This window comes from Symphodus melops (genome assembly GCF_947650265.1).
Source record: "Symphodus melops genome assembly, chromosome: 17".
Taxonomy (NCBI): Eukaryota; Metazoa; Chordata; class Actinopteri; order Labriformes; family Labridae; genus Symphodus; species Symphodus melops.
This window is the reverse complement of record NC_136707.1, coordinates 233,480-260,979: the sequence shown is the minus strand read 5'-3', so window position 1 is coordinate 260,979 and position 27,500 is coordinate 233,480. Positions and strand designations below refer to the sequence as shown.

General features: G+C 48.6%; 3 protein-coding genes across 3 annotated transcripts in view; 1 reads left to right on the top strand and 2 right to left on the bottom strand.

Moving 5' to 3' along the window:
* LOC306838666 (heme-binding protein 1-like) overlaps nucleotides 1–96 on the bottom strand; it is a 5,501-nt gene extending 5,405 nt beyond the window's left edge. Inside the window, exon 1 of the mRNA XM_079366980.1 lies at nucleotides 1–96. This exon is cut by the window's left edge and continues 85 nt beyond it. The gene's annotated coding sequence lies outside the window, so the exon portion shown is untranslated.
* A 1,433-nt stretch (nucleotides 97–1,529) lies between these two features.
* On the bottom strand, nucleotides 1,530–5,668 carry fmc1 (formation of mitochondrial complex V assembly factor 1 homolog). The gene is made up of 3 exons (XM_079366988.1): nucleotides 5,518–5,668; nucleotides 4,707–4,837; nucleotides 1,530–2,100 (listed from the first exon to the last, which is right to left on the bottom strand). Exons 2-3 carry the CDS (start codon nucleotides 4,833–4,835, stop codon nucleotides 1,897–1,899), a joined length of 333 nt encoding a protein of 110 aa, XP_079223114.1. The 5' UTR covers nucleotides 4,836–4,837; nucleotides 5,518–5,668; the 3' UTR covers nucleotides 1,530–1,896.
* Nucleotides 5,669–7,276: 1,608 nt separating this feature from the next.
* srebf2 (sterol regulatory element binding transcription factor 2) overlaps nucleotides 7,277–27,500 on the top strand; it is a 32,484-nt gene continuing 12,260 nt past the window's right edge. The window contains exons 1-3 of the mRNA XM_079365410.1: nucleotides 7,277–8,288; nucleotides 14,017–14,159; nucleotides 15,609–15,716. The gene's annotated coding sequence lies outside the window, so the exon portion shown is untranslated. The remainder of the gene's footprint in view (nucleotides 8,289–14,016; nucleotides 14,160–15,608; nucleotides 15,717–27,500) is intronic.

The following is a 27,500-nucleotide window of genomic DNA, read 5'->3' as shown; positions in this document are numbered from 1 at the left end:
TCTCTCTCCGCTCCTTTTTGTCTTCTTCTTCTTCCCTGTGTGTGTGCTTTCTGCAAACAACTTTCTCTCTCTCTCTCTTGTACGTAACAGCTCTCTTGTGTTGTCGTCCGATTTTTTTTTGGGTGAAACCTCGCGCGTAACTTCAGCAGGATCCAAACGCTCCCACGCGCCAAATACGCGCCTTGTTCCAGCGAGCTCCACAGCTGATGATTTTCTCTCCCGGAGACAGAAGTTGGGATGAACAGATCAGCCTCCACTCTGACGCCTGAAGTGTCTCCGCCCTCCTCCTCCTCCTCCTCCTCCTCCTCCTCTCAGCAGCTGGACGCTCTCTGTCACCACCTTTCACTCAAACACGTTTACGTTTCCTCCAAGTGAGGCTGACAGCGCGAGGCTCATCCTGCACCTTTATCCCCCCCCCACACGACTTCATGCTTCTCGTACATTCTAAACACATGCACGTGCATGACTACTCCCTGCTATGAGATGCCCCTCAGGAGTCATCAGGAGATGACCTCCTCCGTGTCCCCCCTGACACACAGTGACCTTCAGCGTCACGCAGCCTGTGGGAGGGTTCCCCTCTCTGTCTGTTTGTCAGCAGGCTGTGGAGGAACACATCCACATCCTGCGTGCTGCACACATTCTGACACAAGCCGTTGGTTTGTCACTTTGCATTGGGCTGAGAGAGAGAGTGTGTGTGTGTATGTGTGTGTGTGTGTGTGTGTGTGTGTGTGTGTATGTGTGTGTGTGTGTGTGTGTGTGTGTGTTTGGGGCAGCTGCACGGTGCACGTCTTACTCCCCGTGTCACTGTGAGTTGTTTGCTTTGGGGTAAGTCTATTTAAATTCACACTGAGGGCAACGTTAGTCAGCAGAGGGGAGTCAAGGGAAGCAGGAGGGCTGATAGCACGAGGCCGGAGGAGCAGATGTACCGTGTCAGAGAGACAGGAGAGTCCATGTCCATGATGTGGACATCATTATATCACTGTCCTATCAAGGCTCAGTACTGTTCTCAGCTCATGCAGCTGCCCTGTGTGTGTGTGTGTGTGTGTGTGTGTTTGTGGCATGCACTCTTGTGATTTTTTTGGACTTTTCCTCCTTACATAACGTCAGTGTGTGTGTGCCATTGGTGCACACACACACGGGGGCCTGCGTGTCCCTCTGCGGGCGGCCTCAGCTGCCACGCTAGAAGAGAATCAAACAGCAGAGGCTTTGTTGTTGTTTTTTTGTTGTTTCGTAGCAGGTGTCATTAAGAGGCAGACCAAACCAGATCCACGTTTGAACTTTGAACAAGCTGAGTCAGGGAGGCAGTGTGTGTGTGTGTGTGGACAAACTGCAACACACACACACACACACACACACACACACGATGATGCTCACTGATGTGACCACCACGTAAAGGTCGTCAACATGTTCCAGACTTCACCCCGACATGTTTTACAACAATATTTATTCTCTGATGTTTTGACAGTCGATGGCGTCAAAAAGGCGTGTTTACACTCAGCATGTTTATGGTAAAGAACACTCGCAGGAAGTCCAACAGTGACTCAGACTTTAATCAAATGATCCCCATGAACATACAAACAGTTAAACAGAGAAAGAACAGGAGTGTCTGCAGGAGAGAAACACATTTAGAGAGAAGCAGATAATTATAGCGTGGATTCACAGTTACTTCTAACACCCTCGGATCACTCTGTTGTCTCTTCTCTTCCCTTTGATGCTGCGTTCAAACACCTCCACTCATGAAGTTCCCTCTCTGCAGTCCATGACAGCAAAGCTCCAATCTGCCATCCTCCAGTCAAATGTGTGTGTGTGTGTGTGTGTGTGTGTGTGTGTGTGTGTGTTTTTGGGCCAGATGGATCAGCTGTAGACGAGTCTCAGATGTGTCCCTCCTCGTCCTGCTCACTTCTCCCAGCCTTTACCTCCGGGCTGAGTGGGCAGCCTGAGACCCACCAGGCCGGCCGCCGCCTCCATGCTGACTTCGTCTTTGCCCTGGTAAAAGTTGTGCAGGATCACGTGGTTCCTGGTGGAGGCCAGCATGCACAGGTAGGTGTGTGCGTCATGGTGCGCCTCCTGCTGGGCCCGACAGTACCTCTCTCCTGTTACCTGTCAGAGAGAAGAGGAGGCTGAAAACACACACACACTGATGGAGAGAGGTCAGAGGTAAGGGGCGGGGCTGCACATGAAAGACCACCCGAGCTGTTGAGGTTTGGTGCCTTGCTCAAGGGAACTTCAGCATAGCTCACTGTAGACAGTCAGGATCCCTCCAAAGACAACATGAGGATCATTACAGAGTTCCTCTCTCTCTCTCTCTCTCTCTGTCTCTCTCTCTCTCTCTCTCTCTCTCGACTGCTCAGAAATCTGAGTGGAGATCTTTCTCTCATCTTTATCAGAGAGATGAAGACGAGGTCTGTAAGGAAAGCCTGGAGGTGGAGCTGGTGGACAACATGGAGCTCTACACAAACTCTGCACATGTATTTACTGTGCTCATCAGCCCCGTCCCTATACACGCTGACATATACATTAGAGAGCCTGTGGGTGGTTGGAGCTGGACAAACACACACTGACAGGCAGGAGTTGCTCCTAGCTGTTTTGCTTCAGTGAGTGCACATGCATTCAACCACCCTGGTGAGCCACGTTCTCCCAAGCGTGAACAATGGCAGCTCGAAGCCTATACGCCCGGGCTGAACGTGCGGGGACGCAAACATGATCACAGACACTTAGCTGGACATGACGGTCAGAGGATGACGGATCAGAGCTGCAGTCCAGATGCATGCTTGGTCAGATGTGTGTTCATACATAACGATGTTTCTCCATCTTTAAAAGGAGCCACTCTGTCAGGCTGCTGACCTTTCTTTGGCTCGTGTTGTGACCCCGCTCTGGCGAACCCCGAACATCCAAAACACAGACAGCTATTTGCTCAGATTCAATTATTTTTACTCAATTAATTGGACCCCACGAGGTCTGGACCCCACGAGGTCTGGACCCCACGAGGTCTGGACCCCACGAGGTCTGGACCCCACGAGGTCTGGACTCCACGAGGTCTGGACTCCACAAGGTCTGGACCCCACAAGGTCTGGACCCCAAGGTGGGGAACGCCGTCTGCTGCCCCTCTCTCCCCTCAGATCAACTGATTCTGCTCTGGACCGCCGTGCTCGTGGTCAAAGGAGACTCGAGACAGATTTCTGTCACTGCTCATCAGTGTGTGTGTGTGTGTGTGTGTGTGTGTGTGTGTGTGTGTGTGTGTGTTGCATGAACTGCATGAGGTTGTGGCTGAGTGGCTGTTACTTTCCAGCATTTGCAGCGTGGAGTCGACTCCAGCGCCCCCTGCAGGAACAGATGGGTGACGTCACTCAGGCTTCAAACGTTCACATTTACAGTCTGTGGTCAAAATGTGCAGAGTGCTGTCAGATCCCCGTCTGACACTGTGCCGTTAAGCCATTGTGTCCTTTAAATGTTGAAAACCAAAAACTGAAGTCACTCACAGAAAATGAAGAGAGCAAAGAGGTGAATATTTAACAGATGCAGCGTGGACAGCAAGCGACCAATCATGCACAAAGTTAGCCAACACCACACAGGTGTTGGATATTGCGTTGCATCAAGCATGACTGGACACTCGCTGTCCACACTGCAGCCTTAAATATGAACTTCCCCGTGCAAACATCACACCCTCAGGTGCTTTTATTTTGAAGGCTCAAAAACTGAAGCTGGTGTATTGTTGTATTCGCGCTCAGAGGCTCGTTAATAAACGGATCTGGTGTTGTCAAAGGACGTGAACACTTTTAATGTTTATGTTTTAATGTTATCCTTAAAAAGGGAGGACGGGCCGTCACAGGCCGTGTCAGAGGAGGAACGCTGGCTGAATGGACCTCCTGCAGATTTTTGCTTAAAGAGCCACAACAGACTCTGGAATCGGTTGCAATCAATAATCAAATAGTCATTTATGGGTTTTTTATAGACCAAAAATGTAATGTAAAAAACTCTGAAAGCTCAAATATGCAAAGGCTGCAGGAGTTTGTCTGCAGTTTTTAATGGCTGCTCTCTGAGACTTTAACCATCAGTACTGATGATACTTGGGCGGCAGCGGTGGCTCAGTGTGTAAGGACCCGGGTTGGGATCCGGAGGCTCAACGGTTATAAGTCCTGGTGGGGATCAAGGTGTGGAAGCTGGTTCTCGTTGCAGAAGAGGAGCCAGGTCGCCTCCTGAGTACTACCGAGGTTCCCCTGAGCAAGGCACTTAACCCACAACATCTCCTGCTCCAAGGCACATCTCTTCAACAGTGATTCATAAAGTATAAAAAGATTACATTTCAGTAAAACAGAAAGTGTAGTCAACTTGAGCATAGATTAGGGGCTCAATCAAATAAATAATTTGATTTATATAAATTCATCTTTAATTAAAGTTTCAGACCAGAAAGTAAACACTAACTCATGCTAAGACTCGTTAGCTTCTGGCTAGCATGTCCTTCTTCTCAACAGTCACCTTGCCTTGAGTAAAAACTTATAATTAATTAAAGTTTAACTTTTAAAAGCTCATGAGGGTCATGTTTGGGATTTCTATACTGTCACGTTTACTAACGAGCCAATACAGGACTCTAATGTGACTTAACTAACGAAATAAAGACGTTATAACTCAGGAGTTAGCATGTTATCTGAGGTTAGCCGTGTGCTTTGTTATGCTAGTTAGCCACATTAGCTTCGGCAGAGACTCGCCTGGTTCTTCCGGAACTGGTCCAGGACGTAGCCGTACATTAGGCTCTTCTTGTAGGCCGCTCCATGGATGGCTCGCAGCTCTTTCAGGATTCCTCTACACACTCGTAACGGAGACGAGAGCGTCGCCATGTCTGAGCCAGCGCCGTGAAAACAGACAGACAGGCAGGAGCAGTCAAACACCGCACAGCTGATCGAAGTGTTACCTGCACATCCTGACCGCGAGGGGGCGACATGTCACACTAAAAACTTTTTTTTAAAGTTTGATTTTAATTGATATCCTCCATAGTCTTGATTCATGTTTTCAATTAACTTGTTCTGTATGTTCTGCTTTTATATGTTCATCCTTTTTTTGTATTAACATTTTGTATTTGTTAAATTGTCAATAAAGACAATAATAAAAAAAATAGCACAAATGTTTAATCATAAGACAAATAACCCCAAAATAGTTATCCGTGCTGTTATAGCTGCGATTCATTCAATTCTGTTCGTGTTTTTATTATATGTTTATATATTATTATTATTGAGCACGTTAATCACTCTTTAAGTCTGAAAGGTCCAATCAGTGAGCTCCTCCTCCCTCCTTAACCGTGAGCTCGACAGCAGGTGAACAGGTATGAACACACACACACACACACACACACACACACACACACACACACACACACACACACACACACACACACACACACACACACACACACACACACACACACACACACACACACACACACACTGAAGTGGTCAAAGGAACACATTCTTTATTTAACGTATGAACATGAGTTTAAATTAAATGACTCTTAAACACACTCACCTGGCTCGCTAACTAACGGAAGTAGTGATTCGTGCTGACGTCACGTCCGCGGCTGCTTTGATATTTAAAACGAGTTTTAACGGCGGTGGCTGAGCTGAGCATTTAAACACTTTGACAAACACACCAGGCAAGTTCACCCTGATGTCTTCAGCTCGGGGTGTAGCGGAACACCAGGACGGAAGTGACCGAGTTAGTCGGTGACCTCCGACCTGACGTGTCTGTGGTTGTCATGGTTACAAGTCAAACGGCACAATCTCTAAAGTTAACGTAAACATGTTCCTTCAGCTGGAGATTCACAGAGAATGACTAATGGCTGATTTGAAGACATAACTCTGAACACAACCTGACACTGAATGTGTTTAGAGTCCGTTACCATGGTGATGTACAGACGTTCATGGTGAGAAGTAGTGTTGAATCCTTGTGGGATCCCCATGAGGAAAGCTCCTCTCAAATAGTCCCAGAAACACCCTCAGGCACCTCCACAGTGCAATCACTAAATACTGGAGTACGAGCTCGAGCAGGGCAGCGGCTCCACATGAACACACCATGTTGTCTTTGTGTGCCGACCAAGGGATGAATAAATGGCGCCCGTACCCGCTGAGGCAGAGAACAGACGGCGCTCTGGATAAGTGGAGGATGAATCTGTACAGAGACCTGCAGTCTGACTCTGAAGGACGCCACCTATCTTTATGTGCTGCTGCCTCGGAGTTGGACACGATGAAGCTGTCATCTGTCGCCATAGCAACACCGAGTTTAGCTGAGGGCGAGATGCAGAGAAAAGGATCCGTGTGTTCAGGCAGGATTAATTTGAGTGTCTGATTTGTGTTTGATGTAGCACGCTGTGAGGTCGTCTGAATGTTCAGTTTACCTGCAGCAGGTGTTTAAAACCACACGCTCCGTTATCTTCATCATGGATCCCATCCAAGCTTCCTGCAGGGAGGAGTTTCCCTGCCATCAGTCATCATTGAAAATAAGACATTAGGCCGCGTGTCCATCGAGTGTTTTTATCTGATCGTCTTTTCTTCCAGTGAGGAGAAAAACTGAAGCAGCCCGCCGCCTAGTGCGCCCTCCTTCTAAGAACGCTGCTTCTTCTTTTTCAGTTTCTGTCTGTTCATCTTGATTCTGGTTCTGCTCCGGGTTCCTGGGTCTGGTTCTGCTCCGGGTTCCTGGGTCTGGTTCTGCTCCGGGTTCCTGGGTCTGGTTCTGCTCCAGGTTCCTGGGTCTGGTTCTGCTCCGGGTTCCTGGGTCTGGTTCTGCTCCGGGTTCCTGGGTCTGGTTCTGCTCCAGGTTCCTGGGATTGGTTCTGCTTCCTGTGTAATTCTGACTGATGATCATGTTTTAAGGTTTTTGTTTTCATATAAAACAAACACACTGCAGATTGGTCAAAGTGACGTGCTCCCAGTGCTCCCAGTGCCCCCAGTGCTCCCAGTGCTCCCAGTGCTCCCAGTCCTCAGAGTTTGTGTTTCCATTATTGACTCTAGAGGGAGCCAGTCTCTTATCAGTTTCTCACCGGTGTGCTTCCTCAACATTTGTTGGAAGGCACCTCTCTCTCTCTCTCTCTCTCTCTCTCTCTCTCTCTCTCTCTCTCTCTTCCTCTCTCTCCCTCTCTCTCTCTCTCTCTCTCTCTCTCTTCTCTCTCTCTCTCTCTCTCTCTCTTCCTCTCTCTCTCTCTCTCTTTCTCTCTCCCTCTCCCCCCCTCTCTCTCCCTCTCTCTCCCTCTCTCTCTCTCACACTCTTTCAATGAATACTAATGCAGCGTGTGGACCCTCCTCCCTTCCTCCCATCTTTTCGCAGGCAGGGATGGGCGGGAGAGGGGAGACAGAGCAGCTCAGTGTCCTCGCTCATGAGGCAGCCAGTGCTCGACGAGCAGCAGCAGAGCCCAATGCTTTTTTTCCCCTCCCACCGGGCAACATTGCTGAGACTTTGTGTTGCTGCTGCAACAATGCCCAACCTGTGTGAGTGGCGTGCGGCTCCAGAGCAGAGTTGAGCGAGAGATAGAGAGAGAGAGAGAGAGAGAGAAAGGAGAGGACGTCTCTGCCTGCTTTGTGTCATCTGGATGGGAAGTGTTTTTTTGGGAGGAGAGACAGAAGAAAGCAGCCGGGGAAGGGGAACAACTGGCAGCAGCCAATCCCCCCTTCCACCCTCAGACTGGAGACGACGGAGGCCACTGGAGTATTTGCTTTTATCTTTCGTTTTTTGTTCTTTTTTTTCCTCATCGCGCTGCTGGGAGGTGCTTTACCTATTCATTTGCTTGCTCTCTCGGTCCTCTGTCTTCTCATCTATTTCGCCATTTACCTGGTCAACAATTTCTTCTATTTATGATCCAGACAAGGAGGGGGGAGAGAGGCAGAGAGACAGAGAAAAAGAGAAAGAGAAAGGGGAGGGGGATTTTTTTTTTACCCCCTTTTATTCTCTTTTTTTTCTCCCCTTCATTCATCCTCCCTTCCTTCTCCATCGCTTCCACTTCCAGCCTTTTCTATCCCTGTGCAGCCCACGCTCCCTCCTCCCCTCCCCTCACCGCCTCCCTCCTCCCCCCTCCGCTCCGCTCACTGTCCACCCTTAACTTTGCCTACTTTTTTTTGACTCCACCTGTGTTTTAATTTCCTTTCTTTACACCCCTCTGGTAGACACGTTTTAATTGGCTTGCTTGTCTTTTCTATTTATGCCTTTTTCACTTTTGTACCTTTTTCCTATTTCCTGTTCCCCCCTTCTCTTTTTTCCTCCCTCCATCCTATGCATCTTTTTTGGGCGATTCTTAATTCTAACCATAGGTAGGTCGACTTAGTGTTCAGTGTCTGTCTCAAAGTCTTTGTCCCTTTTCTGTGTGTGCAAGGTGTTTTGTGTGGGGTGCACATACATTGAACACACACACACACACACACACACACACACACACACACACGCGCGCAGGCCTGTAATCTGGCTTTGGTACACCATGACTCCCCTCCCATCCGGCACTCAGCTGATTCTCTCCTCATGCCATGTCATCTTCTCATCACTCTCCCCCTGCCTCCTCTAATCTGTGTGTTCTCACTTTTTCTTCTCTCTTCGCCCACAGTGACTCATCAAGCACTCGCCTTCTCCAGGCCGCATCCCACAGACGACATCTTCTCATTTTTATATGTTGCACAAAAGTCTGTTTTTCTCCCATCAAAGTGTCTTAAACGCCCCCCCCCCCCCCCACACACACACACACCTCCCCCAGTCCTCATCACACGTCGTTTTGTCCGCTCACAACAATAAATGGTGTTGGTGTGCAGCCCCGGTGTTCTGAAGTCTCCTCGTCTTGGTGTTTCTGAGGTGAAGGTCAAAGTGAGCCCAACTCACCAGCGCTCTGTTGTCCGTCCTGTCTGGGTGTCATCTGTGTTTATACACTCCGCCTGCCGCCTTCTCTCTCTCTCTCTCTCTCTCTCTCTCTCTCTCTCTCTCTCTCTCTCTCTCTCTCTCTCTCTCTCTCTCTCTCTGTCGCCTATCCTTCTTCACTCTCATCTCGCAGACACACACACACACACACACACTCAAAGAGAATGGACTAGGACAAAAAAAAACCTGCTGAGGATTTTTCTCCCTTTTTTTTCCTTCACCGCCACTTTTTTCTCCAACTTTGCTTCGAGCTTAAATCTCTTTCATCACCATCCTTTTTTATAATCTCTCCATCACCTCCTCTCTCTCGCCCTCTCTCTCTCTCTCTCTCTCTCTCTCTCCACTTTCGTTTCCATTTGTTTTCATCTGTGGTCCACAAACATCTGCTGTCCCACCACTCTCACGTCATCTTCCATCAGAGCGCAGTCGCTCCTTCTTCTTCTTATTGTTGTTGTTATTTTTCTCATTTCGGTGACGTACGTTTGCAACTCGTCTCCTTCACTTACCTCCATCGCATTTATCCAAATACAAAGGGCTGCAGATTATTCTCCAATAATCCTTTGCATTTCAGGAATATAGCACAAACAGTGGCTCCAAAGAATTTAGCAGACTGCAAAGAAACTGAATCATTTTGCAGTGTGTGTGTGTGTGTGTGTGTGTGTGTGTGTGTGTGTGTGTGTAGCTGTAGACAGATGCATAGCAAAGTGAACAAACCACACAACTCATTTCTTTGTCCATCTCCTTTCTTTCTATTTCCACCTTTTTCCTGAAGGAGATTTAAAGCCTCTCCTCTTCTAAATAGAATGGGAAGTGGGACTTTTGACCAGCTGCCACCCTGATTCAGGCTCCCTGGATTTAGCCCTTTTCCTGTGGAATTACCCTTTAAATCCTGGATTCGACCCCTAATGAAACAAAATTAACAGTCATTAAAAACTGTCCTAATTGGGGACTTTCTTTTTGACTCCTTTTTCTAACGGACTGAAGCTGATTCCCATATTTCTTTTTCCAACTATTGAATCTTAACGGGATTTCACTGACGCGGATTAAAGACTCCAGCAGCATCTTTGTCTGTTAGTCGATGTAGTAGACCACATTCTTGCCGCCAAAATCCATTAAAATCAATATTTTCTAATGTTAAGCTTTTCATAGGTGAGTACTGGAATCCCCACATGCTTTTTCTCCTGCATGTTTCGGATGATGATTAATTGATGATATTCATCCAAATTTCTTTTTCATAAGGCCGCTACTTCTGCATGCATGCGTGTGTGTGTGTGTGTGTGTGTGTGTGTGTGTGTGTGTGAGGTTTAAGTAGATATTAAATAGATGTTTCCCCGGCGCTCCACAGACATTTTACCCTTCATTTCAGCTTTAATCCACTTCTCATCCGTGTGATTTAAGGTCACATTCTCCGCTCTGATCATGTGTGATAATGTCAAAACTGTACAAGTCGCCTCCGCCTGATGGAGGAGCCACTTCAGCCCGTCCAACGACCTTCGAGAGCAGAGCAGTGTGTGTGTGTGTGTGTGTGTGTGTGTGTGTGTGTGTGTGTGTGTGAGGGATATATAGTTAGATCAATAAAGTCATCGACACAAAGCGACGCCGCACGTTGCCCTTTTCTCAACACGATTATTTTGATCCGCTTATTTCAGAAACACAGATTGTTTTTATCGGCTCCTCGTGTGTGTGTGTGTGTGTGTGTGTCTGTGTGTGTGTGTGTGTGTGTGTGTGTGTGTGTGTGCGCAGCTAAACGCACGTCAACAGCCGCACGCGTGCAGACCCTCCATCCATCCATCACAGGTGCAGCAGTGATTGACCCCTTTTCTCTGATTAACCTTCCTATCATTCAGCTGACCCTAGTTAGTGTGAGTGTGTGTGTGTGTGTGTGTGAGTGTGTGTGTGTGTGTGTGTGTGTGTGTGTGTGTGTGTGTGTGTGTGTGAGTGTGTGTGTGTGCAGTGTCAAGGTTACAGCTACCTACCTGTGAAACACACCTGGGACCCGCTCTCCTAACCTGGGCCCATTACCCTGCTGGCTGCTCTCAGCACACATGTGACCCCTGTGGCCCCCCTGCTGATGGGGGGGGGGGGGGGGCACAGGAAGTCAGAGCTGTCACAGCTGCAAAATGGACGCTCTGCCACGCTGCTGTCTGCTGTCTTTTCACCAGACTCCTTTGACAGCGAGGACATGTTGATATGAACGGGGAGGATTTAAATGTTTAAATGTGCAAACCTTCATTTTTAAAACATGTCGTAGCTTCCACACGGTCACGAATATCACGGAAGTTTATGAAAAGCTTTTTTTACTTCTTGAGCCCACGGATCGTTTTAAAAACTCGTGGTGTCAAATTATTCTCAGTCAGCGTCGCTCTCTGCGGGGAAGTGTTTGAAAGTAGCCACAGTCGGGATTCTAACCGTGCTCGCCCTCCTGAGGTACGACGGCCTCCGCACATTCCAGACGTTCATGTTCACCTACACGTAGCGTTGATCGAAGCGTATTCTCATTGAGGTGTCGTGTGGACGACTCCGCTGCTTCCACGTTGTTCTTTTTACGTCTTACCTCAGGAGGCCACGCCCCCCTCCTGTCAGGTGTGAAACGAGGTCGTTCATTGGAGGCTCTGCCAAAACGAGATGTTGTGGTCGATGCCTGACTGAGTTTGTTTCTGAGTTTTACTCGAGTAATGAAAGTGTACCCTCGTTCTAAATGATTAACGCTTCACTAAATGTTGTCAATGAACTTTATGGAGCCATAAATTAGTCATATCAGGTGACCACGGGGGGCTTTGCACATATTTCGAGCCACCTGTCAATTTTTAGTGTCTGAGAGCAAAATCGATGCCAGAAGCTTCCGTGAAGAAGAAGTCTGCCAAAAGTCTCCGAACAGAGCTTAAGAGATTTTGTGAGGCGGCGTGTTTGATAAACAGGCCAGGAGAGGCGACAGCAGGGGCTGAGGAGATTCTTAATCCGTCCTCCTTCTTCCTACTGGATCTCCCCGCATGCTGCCTCATGACACCACGTCACTGCTCCTGCTTCTGCCTCAATCAACCCAGAACAAACTTTCACAGACCTCCGAGATCATCCAGGATCATTGTGACTTCCCTGATGAGGACCACTTGACTAACAGTATTAAAGGGGACATGTTCTCCCTCTTATGCAGACCACAAAGAACTGGAGGATTTTTTTCACATGTTGTGGGTCAGTCGACTCTCAGAGCAAACCAGATAAACATTTAAAAACACTGTCAGAGTGGATCGTTCAGAATACGTCCCCTTTAATAACATGAAACAAGAAACATGCAGAGCTGGCTAAACACTGAAGCTACAGTGTCCACCACATGCAGAGCTGGCTAAACACTGAAGCTACAGTGTCCACCACATGCAGAGCTGGCTAAACTCTGAAGCTACAGTGTCCACCACATGCAGAGCTGGCTAAACACTGAAGCTACAGTGTCCACCACATGCTGACCTGTGTGAGAGGAGGGGGGGGACAGCTCTCTGTGATGATTAGAGTTTAGACTGCAGTACTCATTTTAAACACTAGGGGGCGGAGCTACAAACTGCTCCTTTAATGAAACTGGTTGAAACTTCTTCCTCTCTGTTGTTTTATCATTTTTAGACTCTCGTGTGTTGGACGCTGTACTGTGACCTCACGTGTCACTATGTGCTGAGTGAGCGTCTGAATCCGCTCAGCAGTTTGTGGAGCGAGCGAGCGAGCGGCCTATGTGGGACGACTTTAAAAAGCACATCTCGATTTTATTGGCAGCACATCCACTTGAAGCGAGCGGAATATGGGTCATGATCTGATATAAAAAGGCTGCTCAATAATTCATCCGAGCTGATTAGGAGGACTTGTATCGACGCAGACGGCGTCCGCGAGGAAGGAGATGAGAGTGCACGGCGAAGTGAAAAAAAGCAACATTTTAGACTCCTTTGTGGGATTAGAGCGAGCTAGGAAACGAGCTAGGACACGAGCTAGGACACGAGCTAGGACACGAGCTAGGAAACGAGCTAGGACACGAGCTAGGACACGAGCTAGGAAACGAGCTAGGACACGAGCTAGGACACGAGCTAGGACTCGAGCTAGGACACGAGCTAGGACACGAGCTAGGACACGAGCTAGGACACGAGCTAGGACTCGAGCTAGGACACGAGCTAGGAAACGAGCTAGGAAACGAGCTAGGACACGAGCTAGGACACGAGCTAGGACACGAGCTAGGACTCGAGCTAGGACACGAGCTAGGAAACGAGCTAGGAAACGAGCTAGGACACGAGCTAGGAAACGACCTAGGACACGAGCTAGGACACGAGCTAGGACACGAGCTAGGACACGAGCTAGGAAACGAGCTAGGACTCGAGCTTATGCAAGCGGTGTATACCCGTCTTTGATGTTTTAATCTGCTCCACATTCACCGGTGATGACATGTTTGCTGCGAGTGTGTTGTGCATGTTGTGTGTGTGTGTGTGTGTGTGTGTGTGTGTGTGTGTGTGTGTGAGTGTGTGTGAGTGTGAGGAGCATCCAGCTATTAAATATGAAAAGTGCAATCTGTCACCCTGCAGAGAGTTTTTTATTATTCATCGACAGATTTCAATTAATCATTCATTTACCTAAAGCATGGCTCGCTCTCTCATGGACTGGAGCGAGTTCATCGTAGACGAGTCCGGAATAATCTGGATTAATAGAAGCTGTTTATTATTCTTCTGATCTGACTCATACTGTAGTGTGAGCAGTGTTGGGGGAAGAAGACAATTTAGTGCTACAGTACATTTGGAGGAAATGTTTTATTTATCCACACTGGGCTGAATTCTCCTCAAATCAGGCTGTTTCATCCCAACACACACACACACACACACACACACACACACACACACACACACACAGAGAGTGAGATGCATTTAAACCAATTAGGGATGAAGACTCTTTGTTTCTGTGGAGCTGGGATGGATTGTGAGTGTAAATAATAAGTGGAAATCGCTTCATGCAGATTTTAAAGATTCTAAATCCTCCTCATGTAATCTCATTAAGTCGTTCCAGGAGAAGCAGGCCAGAGAGAGCGCTCCATGCCAAGGAGCAGTATGCTTTATTAGAGTCTGTCTGTGACCTGCCTCTAACCCTCCGTCCTCTCTCTTCCCTCTCCAACAACAGACTGGCGGACGGCACAGAAACAAGCGAGCGTCTCTTCCAAGGAGCGAAGTGAAGCTGCTCCTGTGGAGTACACTGACCTCCAAAGTGCTGCTGCTCCCCCCCCCACGCCCCCCGACCCGTCCAGGATTTTACCTAAAGCTGCTGTGAGTGCGCTCTTTCTTACAGTACATGACATGAAGGCTGCAGCGATCCTCCGATGTCTGCTGGTGGAAAACGAGTTTCTGATTCAGAAATGATGCAAATCCCAAAAAAACTAAAATGGCCTGCTGGCTTCTTGCAGCCGGTCGGAGTTACGCCTGAAAGTGTCGGAGGGTTAGTTTCCTCCCATGGACGTTTCAGTCTCATTTCTGAGTTAATTAAACTCGTCTTTCTATTAATTACCTGAGAATGTTGACAGGTGGGATTATTCCAGATGATTAGTTCTGCCTGAGCGCGCCGAAGAGAAAGACACGGGGAATGACTGAGAGACTTTCAGGGGGAATCTGGCAGCGTTCAAATGTGTCGCCAGGAACGAAGACTTCACGTTACATTGTTGGCCAAAAAAACGTGAAAGTTTAACATGTAAAGACCAGAGTCTGTGATCAATCAGCCAATCAGAGAGCTGCTCTCCTCCTCTGTGATCAGACATGAAGGAAACCTGCTGTGTTGAAGCTTCTCTGACAACAATGCAGCAGCCAGTATGTCCTCCTTCTAGCTTTAGATTCTGCTCCTGAAGGCTCTGGATCTGATTGGACCAGAGAAGGTAGGCGGGGCTTTGAAGGCCGTTTTGGACGCCCCTGGGTTTGCCAGATATGAGAGCAGTTATCAGGTGAACAGGTGTTGCAGCGATGGAAGCGGGCAGTGGAACTGCTTCAGATAGAAGTGATTGTACCCGAGCTAAAAAGCCTCTGCATGTTTCTAATAAGCTCCAGCAGCAGAAAGCTGCTCAAACTAGGATCAATGTTGGAGATGAAACATGGAGAGAGGTTAGAACGCAGAAAGCTTTACAGAGCCATGCAGAGCTGGCTAAACACTGAAGCTACAGTGTCCACCACATGCAGAGCTGGCTAAACACTGAAGCTACAGTGTCCACCACATGCAGAGCTGGCTAAACACTGAAGCTACAGTGTCCACCACATGCAGAGCTGGCTAAACACTGAAGCTACAGTGTCTCTACATGCAGAGCTGGCTAAACACTGAAGCTACAGTGTCCACCACATGCAGAGCTGGCTAAACACTGAAGCTACAGTGTCCACCACATGCAGAGCTGGCTAAACACTGAAGCTACAGCGTCCACCACATGCAGAGCTGGCTAAACACTGAAGCTACAGTGTCCACCACATGCTGGCCTGTGTGAGAGGAGGGGGGGGGCAGCTCTCTGTGATGATCAGAGTTCAGACTATGAATACAGATCTCTGTACTGACAAAAAGCGAACCATCGACGATTTTCAACATTTCTATATTTGTGTTTTTAATACTCGTAAACGCGGCTGCAGGTCACGTGGGACCTTTATTAGCACAGACCTGGACGAGTGAGTTTTCACCTGATGATAGAGTACAGCTTCTGCAAACAATCAATACTCATGCTGTGCTTTCTCTTGTGTTGGCTGTAGTTGAGCCTCCCTCAGTCTGAGGCTATGAGAGGGAGAGAGGAGTCCCAGGCTGTACCATCATGCTTCTTCTGAGACGCTGGGATCAGACTCTGGCTGGCAAAACACAAGGTAAGAAAACATCGATTGCACGTCTCCTTAGTTCACGCGTGTTGTCCCTGCAGTGAATGAAAACACAGGAACAATGCGTGTTGTCTCAGCTGCGTGTGTTTGTGCTGCCTCACCTCCAGCTCTGTGATGGATGGTCGGGAACTTTCAGAGACTTGATTTACTTCACCAGATTTTTCCGGAGGGTTCAGGGGAAGGGTTCAAGGTGGAGCCTGCGGACGTTTGGCTCAGTCCTGATGTTTTAGCACAGTTTGCACTTTGATCAGCTGCTAACCCGACCCTGCAGCTCCCATTGACTATCAGGCCTGATTTGCATGGCTCTACAGGCATCGATCAGGCAATTAAAGGATTTGTCCGATGAGATTTCTGTGGCAGATGTGAGAAGTGGCAGCTGGGTCCGAGCATGTGTGGAAGAGACGGAGAGAGGGAGTGTGCTTTGTGCGATAAGATAAAAGAAGACATCATTCTCTTTCTGTCCCGGCACCAAATTACGCAGAGAAAGTGTATTTCGCCATGAGGGCCCCATGAGAGGGCCATTATCATATCAGCACATTCCATCGCCTCCTCGTACATTCATCTCCTCGCTCCGTGGTGCTGAGAGGTTCTCTTCAGATTTCACCTTTTTTTCCCTTCCCTCCCTTTCTCTGTGTTTTCATCTCATCCCATGCTCCGTAAATCAGCCGTGACGTTTAAGTGACTGAGCCTTGGTGCAGAGGAGCAGGAGAGGAGAGGCGGTGTTCAGGAGGAGGAGGAGGAGGAGGAGGTTGCTCTTCTTCCTGGGAGCCAGCAGCACAGCGACAGTGCGGCTCTGTAATAAAGAAGCGCTTCATCCTCGGCCGTCTGTCGTCAGCTCAAAGTCACACAGCTGCTGCTGACGCTGCAGATCTCCTCACAGCGCCTGACGTCACACAACATTACCATAACAATGAATTAAGCAAGACGCTGCATCTCATTAAAGATCCACTCCAGCTCCTTGAAGACACGTCAGCGTTCATACTTTACACTTCAGTGTTATTAGTTTCATTTATTGCAGAGCGGCGAGCCTCAAATGAAGATACATTAGAATAATAATGTTCACACGAGCTCTATCTCTAAACCATGTTTACCCAAATGTAATTTTACTCCCCTAATTATATCACCACCTCTCAGTGCCATTAATTAAGGGCACTAATGTATCAGTCCGATCCAATTAACAGCAGACCCTCGTTTAGAGCGCTCATCTTCCTGCACCCCCCCGTCCCGTCGACTCAACGCAAACTTCCAATCAGAGTAACAGGCGACATTGACACCCGTGTGATGTCACCAATATATCATTCGTGGCGTTTTCATCCATTGAAAGCGTCGTCAGGAACATGCACGGCTAATTAAAACTTTGCAGCGTGGGTTTTTGTGCAGGGAAACACTGTCAGACTGGTTAGCAGAGATTGGCTAACGTTAGCAGAGTTAGCTCCTCCCACCTTCAGGTTCACGTCAATGTGTGTGTGCTTAAGCGGTTACACGTGGTCGTCCGTCAGATTACCTGCTGCTCCTGCGAGATGCGATCTTAACTGCGCTGGTTTACATCCCGGCGGTAGAGCAAGGACAGCAGAATGCTCCCTGTGATCTACAGCACCACCTAGAGGCGGGTGGCATGCATGACTCAGTCGCTCCTGGAGGATCTGCTGCCGCTGCGTCCTTCTGCTGAATCAGCCGACGTGCTCCTGCACTTCTTTTGTCAGATGTTTCATGATTGACATCATTCCTTCTTTCTTCCTGTTTTCTTTTTAATGGAAATGGAAAGTTCTTTTTTCTTTTTCTTCGACTGTGTTTTCAGAAATGGGAGCAGCCGGAGGAGCCGGGGAGTTAGGAGGCTTTTGATGAGGAGTAGCAGAGAAGGAGGGAAACAAGGCGAGGATGAGAGGGAGAGTTTGGGGAGTTGAGGAGAGAGAATGCAGATGTGTGAAGACAATGACTCTTGATGTGTTTGTGCTTCTGTTATGGCAGCAGAATTACACAGCAGGGTAACTCAGACTCATGTGTAGAAACTTTTCAGGCACGTTTCCCTTTGTGATGATTTCCAATCATGTAGTTCAATCCAGGCGTCAGTCGTGTTTAGGTAATCTGGTCATTTGGTAGGCTGTCGGATACAACAGCAGAAAGAACAAGTCGAACTGCCACACAGTAAATGTGCACCATGATCCACTTCTGTGATCTTGTAGTTCTTCCTGTGATCTTGTAGTTCTTCCTGTGATCTTGTAGTTCTTCCTGTGATGTTGTAGTTCTCTGTGATCTTGTAGTTCTTCCTGTGATCTTGTAGTTCTTCCTGTGATGTTGTAGTTCTCTGTGATCTTGTAGTTCTCTGTGATCTTGTAGTTCTCTGTGATCTTGTAGTTCTTCCTGTGATCTTGTAGTTCTCAAGAGGATATTGTAGTTCTCTGTGATCTTGTAGGTCTCTGTGATCTTGTAGTTCTCAAGAGGATCTTGTAGTTCTCAAGAGGATCTTGTAGTTCTTCCTGTGATCTTGTAGTTCTTCCTGTGATCTTGTAGTTCTCTGTGATCTTGTAGTTCTTCCTGTGATCTTGTAGTTCTTCCTGTGATCTTGTAGTTCTCTGTGATCTTGTAGTTCTCTGTGATCTTGTAGTTCTTCCTGTGATCTTGTAGTTCTTCCTGTGATGTTGTAGTTCTCTGTGATCTTGTAGTTCTCTGTGATCTTGTAGTTCTTCCTGTGATCTTGTAGTTCTCAAGAGGATCTTGTAGTTCTCAAGAGGATCTTATAGTTCTCTGTGATCTTGTAGTTCTCTGTGATCTTGTAGGTCTCTGTGATCTTGTAGTTCTCAAGAGGATCTTGTAGTTCTCAAGAGGATCTTGTAGTTCTTCCTGTGATCTTGTAGTTCTCTGTGATCTTGTAGTTCTCAAGAGGATCTTGTGTTTAAAAGCTTGAAAACACATCTCAGATCTCCGTGGCGACATCAATCGGGTTGCAAACAGCGGATCAATAGAGCGTCAGTTCTCAGCTGCAGAGCACCAACATAAGTCACCTGGAAAAACGGCCTGCAGATCAGATCATTAGCTGAGAGCTGCACCTCCAACGTTTGCTTTGGTGGCATCTGTTATTTTCTGGCACGTGCTCAGATGCTGCTGTGAGGATGCTTCAGGTGCCGTCAGTGTTCGTGCTCCAACACTCAAACTCAGTCCACTGACTCTTCTTCATATCTATTAACTGTGTGTTTCATCCTCACTGGTTGCATCCTCAGGTCTTCATTTCACCACCATTGTTAAAACTGCAACAGGCGTTTTTTGTGACAGTAATCAGGTTACATATCAAACAACATCCTCTCCTCCATCTTCCTCTAACTTCTGTCTACAAACCCCCCGATGATGAGAACAGTCCATCCTCTCCGTCTCCTGCCTGCTCCACTTTACAGAAAATGTGTGCTCAAACAGGCCGTTTGGAGATGTTCCCTTCATGACATCACAAAGGGCAGTAGCCCCTCCCCCAGGTGGGTGACACTCCCACAGCTAGGTGTTTGTTCTGCCCTCTGAGTCTGCCTTCTCACCGTAAACAATAGGACATGGAGCCAGAAAGCAGCGAGTACACCCGAGCCCTTCCAGAGAGGGGGCGTGGTCAGACACAGCTCATTTACATATTTAAAGCTACAGACACAGAAACAGCCTGTTCTGAGCAGGGCTGAAATAGAGGGGTTTATAGACATGATCAAATACAGGATCAGAGTGGATTTACAACAACACACTTCACACACATGATGGTGTCCCAGAAAGGACAATGGAGCAGCTTTATTTATTCAGATTTATTATTTATTGATTTCATATTTTGTCGTTTAAAAGCTACTGACTCTGTCTTTAAAGTTCAGTTGTTTCATTACAAAGTGTGTATTTTTAGTAACACACACAGTGTGTATTGTTTGTGCGGGTCTGCGAGCAGCTGTGTGTTGACTTCTTGTTTTGCGGCCTCACGGGTGAATGATTTGTGTGTGTGTGTGTGTGTGTGTGTGTGTGTGTGTAAGCCACAGGTCAGCATCTTTACTCAGCCACGATCGACAGGAAACACTTGCGCTCATGCCTGGAGGACTAACAGTGCGGAGTGTCGGGAGGATTGCAGCAGAATGCTAAATGAAATGTTGTGTTGATGTGAGCTGAGCTGCAGCTCAGTGTGAAGGTGAGAACCTGAACCCCACTGAGGCTCTTCAGAACCACAAGAAGAAGCTCTGACACTGACTGACCATGAGCCACTTTGTGTTGGTCACTGATTGAAGCTCGTCAGACGCAGATTGAATGTGTAATGATAACAGCTCAGGAGTCAGAGAGTGTGATGAATGTCGCTCGAACACAACTTGATGAATGTCTTGTTGTGCAGAAGCTGCAGCTAAGTAATAATGTTTAAACTTCTTTTGCTTTCATCTCCGCTCTACTTAGCTGCATTTCTCGTTCCCATTATGAGGACTGAGACGGACTATAAATCAGTCTGCACCCCGAGAGGGGGATTACTTTTTCTGCTCTACAAGCACCCAGTCACGCCCCCTGTGCAATGGAATGGGCGCTCTTCATCTGAGCTGCACGCACACACACACACACACACACACACACACACACACACACACACACACGCACACACACACACACACACGCACGCACACACACACACACAATGAGGACTCTTCCTGGTGTGTTTGTGGCGCTGCAGAGATAACGGTGGTGGTGAGGCGTGTGTAGTCACCCTGCTCCTCTCCGTCCTGAGTTGAGCTCTCAGATGAAACTTTGCTTCAGTCGCTCCGGGCAAGGCTCTGCCCTGCCACTCGCCTTGCAGGCTCTCAGCCGCACAACTCCTGCAGCCTTTCACTTCATGTCCAGTAGATAATGCTAAAAGTTATTGATTGGGTTGTGCTTATGAAAAATGCCCCCCGGGAGGTTAGCAGAAGAACTCCCTACAGGGAGCTAATTCCTCTCTGAGGGACCTCATCCATGTCCTGTCAGAGCCGGTGATATGTGGCTCTCTGACTGCAGAGAGAGAGAGAGAGAGAGGAACAGGAAGGAGGGGGTGGAAAATAGAGACAGAGGAATATGTGTTGTGTGCCAATCTGTCTTCTAACACACAGAGAGATGCTGTAACACTTCTAACCAGGTGGACAGACAAAAGGCAGCGAGAGGAGATAGTGACGGCAGCCATTGTGAAGGATGCCAACATAATAGGTTTGTCAAAGTGAGGCTGATTAAACTGGGACCTCCTGAAGACGATGCAGCGCTCACGCAGACGTTTACCCTCTCCTGCGGATTCAGTCGATTGTTCCCGTTTTGCATCTCGCATTGATTCCCCAAAGCCCCAACTTTTCACAAGTATTGAAAACGCTGCGAGCGCTCCGGCTGCTCAATTGTAAAAACTCCTGACAAACATTTCTCCGTGCGAGAGGTTTTGTACCTATGGATGAATTATGGATCGATTCCCTCACACTGTCACTGGAGGAAAATGCTAAGAAAAGAAAGTCTTGAGGCCAGATTGCGGCGAGCTGATGCTTGGCTTGTTTTTTTAAATATCTCTGGTGGGATTCTGAATCTGCAGGAACAGCTTCCTCCCGGAGCTTCTCTGGTTTGTAGGTGTCGAAGATATCTGAGCCCTCATTGGACACGTGATCATAACTAAAGCTGTTGAACGCTCAGAGCAGGAGAGCATGCCGCATTAATGTCGTTCATGCATGCATGTGAAAAGAGCCCAATATGGATCTGCTGCTTCAATCAATACTCTGCTTGATTCCTTCACACACACACACACACACACACACACACACACACACACACACACACACACACACACACACGCACACGCAGGAGGCTGATTTAAAGTCACTTTCAGATCTGCAGTCAATAATTTGATATTTAAACCAAAGATGAAGTGAGTACAGGACTGAAACAACCTCAGACTGATGAAGCACGTGGAAGGGTTAAAAACGAGCTCGCCTCTCTTCTTTGTTTTTCGACCTCTCAGGACACTGAACTCTTCAGACTGGTGTTCCTGCAGAGCTGTCGGAGGTGAACACCAACAGAATAACAAGCGGATCAGCGCACGCCTGTTCCTAATACAGTCTGTATCGCATGACAACAGCTCGCTAATTAATTTAGCAGGAGAGGAGGAAGGGTGACGGAGGGAGAGAGCAGTGACACAGATGTGAGGACGGGCTGAGGAGGACATAAAGGGTTAAACTGGGACTTAGAGATAAGACTCAGAGAGAGAGAGAGAGAGAGAGAGAAGGGACGAGTGAGTAAGTTAGAAGAAGAGTTGAGGATTAAGAAACAGTCAGAGAGAGAGAGAGAGAGCGAGCGATCGAGGATCTTAGCAATTATTTATGATCATCTTTAAAAACATAAAAATGAAATATTAAAAAATACAAACGACAGAAAGAGGCGGAGCCAGAAACAAAACCACAAACGACCTTTAGTCCCAAAACAAATCAAGTTCCTCGCACGTCCAAATGATTCTGACGTGATCATGACGGAGACGAAGCACACGTAGATTTCCTGGTGTTAAATGGCGTGCGGTGGAGTTGAAACAGGAAGCAGCAGGTGAGGGTGTGACCGTCCTGTGAGACGTGCAGGGGAAGGAGGAGAGGAAGCAGGAAGCGTTGATGAAGTGCACGCGGGCTGAGCGGGTCACCGAGACGCTCCATTACACTTGACGTGAAGACGAGTCAGCGAAGGGAAAAGAAGCCGGCGGATCTTTAGCAACATGTGCTCACTGTTAGCATGGAGCCCTCTCAGGCTTTATCTCCACCCAGCAGCTGCTCCTATGGGAGCGCCTCTTATCATAACGTTGGTGCAATGATGGAGGGAGAGGGCACCAACACCACCGTCGCCATGGAGACCATGTCAGCATCTTCAAAGACAGCCCAACTGTGGAGACAGAGAGAGAGAGAGAGAGAGAGAGAAGGCAGGAAGTCATCCAGGTGCTGGATGTGGTTTGTTACCATGGCAGCAGGTGAAGAGGCATCAACACTCTCTGATTGGTTCTCGTGTCGGGTGGAAGTTTGAGATTCCGGTGGATAATTCTTGTGGTGCAAATCGACTTTATTTCATTTTGGAGTCCAGGTGGATTATCATGTTACCTGTCAGGAAGTGCTGCCCAAGTGTCGGCCATCTTTTATGAAGGTCTGAAGGCCTCGGGGGGGCAGAGACCGTCCACCTCATCTATGTACAGTGTGTGTGCATGGCGTGCGGGCTGGGGGAGCGGTGTGTGTGATGAAGATGCTTGCTGGTCGTCTCTGTGATGTGTTCAGCGTGCAGCAGCTCTGCAGACTGTGTGTGTTCATGAGTCGTTGTAAATAAAGGTGGCTGCAGAGTGAGCTCTGGTTCTTCACAGTGTTCAGGGGGGGGGGGGGGGGGGGCTGTGGCTCAGTGGTAGAGTTGGTCACCTCTCAGTCTGAAGGTTGGGGGTTTGATCCCCGCTCTGTGTGCAGCGTGTGAATTGGATGAGTTTCACCTCCAGTGTGTGAACGAGTCCGTGTGACCTGCGTCGTAAAAAGAGTCAGCAGCCCCCCCCCCCCCCCGCCTGTGGTCGGCTCTTCATAAATCAGGATGTTTCCAGCAGCTATGAGGCGACTTTTTAATTAAAGCTGTGAATCAGATTATGAATTGTACTCTGCTGCCACTGAATAAAATATAGGGGGCTCACTTCTTCTCCCCCTCTGACTCGTCCTCTCTCCGTCTCTCTCTGTCACCCCCCCCCCGCCCCCCCCCTCTCTTCTTGCTACTCAGTTTTCCATCAGAGATTGAGAGAGTCGGCAGCCGGCCTCGGCGTGTTGAAATCTGGGTTGTGAAATATTGGAGGAGCTTAGCGGATGCATGAATTTAATAACTAAATATGGAGGCTCAGACGCCACTGGGGTCAACAGCATTATATCACAGGAAGCAGCCAGGAGGACAGACACAGAGCGCCGGAGCTACGAGGCCAGTGGGGCCTGTTTACCACACAGCAGCACTCCTTTAATCATGTCACAACAAGTGGAGCAGGCTGCTCATGAAGCTTTGGCCACGCCTCCTCATGGAGCAGCAGAGACGGCAGGTGAAGCTGTGACGCTGCTCACGTGTGCTGCACAGAGCACGCCAGGACGCTGACAGGAGGACGCTGACAGGAGGACGCTGACAGGAGGACGCTGACAGGAGGACGCTGACAGGAGGACGCTGACAGGAGGACGCTGACAGGAGGACGCTGACAGGAGGACGCTGACAGGAGGACGCTGACAGGAGGACGCTTCTGTTGGTTGGTCTTAATGGATGAGCACAGACTGAATGTGAAGAACACTTTGTACTGATGTTACTGTACAGAGCTTCATCGTGTGCAGAGAGTCTCTAAAGCATGTGACATGTTCATCAGTGTGTGTGTGTGTGTGTGTGTGTGTGTGTGTGTGTGTGTGTGTGTGTGTGTGAGTCCTGCTGGCTGTGTTGTTGTCAGAGCTGTGTTTACATAGTCGGCTCCTCCCCTCGTGTATAAAAGCTGTTTGAGTTGTGTGAATGTGGTTGGAGGCGGGGTTTGGAGGCGTGTCTCTGGAGGAGGCGTGGCCTCAGGGAGTGTTTTGATCCTTTAATCTGTCCTGAACGAGAGGATCATGCTGTGAGGTTGGATGGTGGACAGGCGGCGAGAGAGAGCGGTGTGATTCTGTGGAATGAAATAAATAAAAGCCACATGAATACATTCATATCCAAACAGTGAGTTTAAAGAGTTCCCCTTAGGAGAGCCGCCAGGTGGAAGCGGAGCAGCTTGTCTCCTTCAAGGCGCCCGATTGCTAATTTATGACCTTTGCATGTCGCACAAGAACAACTGACACCGTGGTGGAGAGACAGGAGGATGAGCCCGGCCTCAAATCAGTTCAACGGAGCGTGGAAGCACCGGCCTGAGAGAGGGGAGCAGAACGCCACCTCCGCCGCCGCCGTCTCTTTGCGTTCCATCAGGAGGGACCGACTGAGTCCAAGCCTCCCGCTCTGCACAAACAAACTCATGAATGACAATAAGCTGCTAACTGAAGGGGCCGGAGCCACTCCCTCGGCATCCTGCGGGTCGTCATGGTGACCGGCGTGAGGGGGGCTCAGGAGATCTCCTGACCTGAGCCGGAGTCAAGTCATCATTTACACGCCCCCAACATGAATATTCATGAGTGTTGCAAAGCAACAAGTCAAAGGGAACCAATAGCTGATGACTTCCTGTTTACAGTGATCAAAGTGTGCACCTGCACGGCGTGCACAGATGAGCCGTCAATGATGTCCTTCCTCAAACCTTCTTTGTGTGTTCTTTAATTGATCATAAAAATAGCCGAGGTGGTTTGGAAGTGAGCATCTCCACGCCGACCTCCTCGCTCTCTCGCCTGTCTGTGTGCAGCGCTGCTCGCCGTCTCGGGGCTCACGGCGCTCTCAGGCTGCTGAGTGCTGGGTGGGATTAAATCCGGGGGACATCCGTTGGAGAGACGCTCGTAGATGTCATTATCCCCGTGGGGAGTCTCATCATCGTCCCGCAGCAGAGAGAGAGAGAGAGAGAGAGAGAGAGAGAGACGTGACAGTCCTACGTCTGCAAGAAAATAGTGATGATCTCGCTGAAAAACAAAACCAGGAAAAAGACTGTAGATCTACACAGTGTGTGTGTGTGTGTGTGTGTGTGTGTGTGCGTGTGTGTGCGTGTGTGTGTGTGTGTGTGTGTGTGCGTGCATCGAAGAGCAGTGCAAACATCCTCAGGCTGCTTCTAATCATAGCGAGTCCTGTGCAAGAATACCTGGAATTAATTGGAAGGAGTAAAATTAGCAGCAGAACTGATATGTGAAAATGAAAGTCATCAGTCAGTATTCAGCCGGCGGGCAGAGTGGGAGGAGCTACAGCTCTGTGGAGTGAATCAGACGGGTGCGTGTAAGATGAGGTCGGGGGACTGATGGAAATGACAGTTTACATTGTGTGTAGGCAGGTCATTAGTCGGAGGGCAGATTTAAGAAGATGGAGACGTTTAAACAGGAAGTGGGCAGAGAGCAGACTTAAAGATGATGTCACTGCGTCCACAGCTGTCAGCTCACACACATTCAAACTGTTCCTACAGCACACATGAACATGTTTACAGCCTGTGATCAGCTCATGTCTCCATCCACACACACTGTACGGGGGGGAAGGTTTCGATGACTCAGCAGTTTTGATTGGCTGAAGGATCAGAGTTATTCACACTAAGGCGTGTAGCTGAGATGATTGACAGGTGGGCGTGACAGTACGAGTGAGAGATAAATGTGAGGAGTATAAAGAAGAGAGATCAGAAAGGAGCAGGAACTAATGATGTATATTGATCTTTAATGGACTGATCGGATGTCTTTAAACAGGTTGGGTTTGAGGAGCCTCAGCACACACTGGGCACCCTCCTGTCTGCACACTGACTGATGTGTGTGTGTGTGTGTGTGTGTGTGTTGTGCCTGCGGATGCAGCTGTCTGGGATTTGTTCATGTTGTGGCTTTAAGCACATTGCGGTGGTTTTGATGTGTCCCTGCACACCCGTGAAATGTTGATTTCCACTTGAAGAGGCAGATTGTGAGCGTGCAGACACACTGGATCTGCTCACTTCAGATTACTCTCTCCAGCACAATGAATGATGCAGATAGCTCGCCCGCTGTACCACGAGTACACGCACGTCCACACTCTCAGCCCGGCAAAAAAACACCCAACAAAAACACTTGCACACCTACTAATCCAGAAAGCCAGAGTCCTGGTGCCAAAAATAACATCTGGGGATGAGATGGATGGAGGAGGACAGATTATTGTGGCTCTAATCTGTAAAAAGCTGACAATAAAACACATTGAAGGTGATTACAGCGCCGTTATTGGCATCAGGGTCGCTCCTCTTATCCTTGGATTTACCTTTCAGCGGACAATGAAGTCTGCTGCAGAACTCCACACAAACACGCTGACGAGAGGAAGACGAGGAGAAGAGCGGAGAACGGAGGAGAGAGAGAGGGACAGGGAGAAGACGAAGCGTCTCCTGAGCGAGGCGGAGGAGGTGGAAATAGAAACGCGTCCCTGGGAGAGATCGTGCAGACTTATCTCCCAAACACACGTGTCAATCAGCGACTACAGGAGGCAGCACAGATAGAGACAAATCTGTGCTCCCTGTCCTTTGACCCCGTGTGTGTGTGTGTGTGTGTGTGTGTGTGTGTGTGTGTGTAGCTGCAGCACCAGGTCAGGCTGTTCTCAGACTGCACGGTGACAAACTGTGTCCGAGTGACTCTGGGCTCTTCCTCTTCCTGCTGGACGGCACGCCGGCTCCCTCTGCAGCTCCTGGGCCAGAACCAGCTGCAGGGAGCGGAGCCAGCTGCTCCGCATTGTTTCTGATCCAAGGGAGAGCAATCAGTGGCGTCCAGCGGGATGTTTGTAGGTGCTGCAGTCAGTCAGAGCTGCTGGACAGGAGATTAAGAGGCGGACAGTAAAGTTGTAAAGGGCCGAACACGAGCAGAATAAATGAGCTGTTGGCAGTGAAGCCTGAATCAGTGTGAAGCTGTAAAAGCTCGTGTTCAGTCTTATTGCTCAGTGTTCTGTTTGTTTACAGTCTGAGAGCGCCGACTTTCACCATCCTCATCCTTCCATCATTTCACTAAGGAGGACGTGTGTGTGTGTGTGTGTGTGTGTGTGTGTGTGTGTGTGTGTTGTCAGAGCTGTGCTTACATGGACGGCTCCTCCCCGGCGCTCTACTTTTTGATCCAATCGATCATTTCATTCAAAGATCGTCTGTGTGAGCTCGCCGTGCGTTTTTAACCACGTAACCACCAACGTGAAGAGCAGCACGCT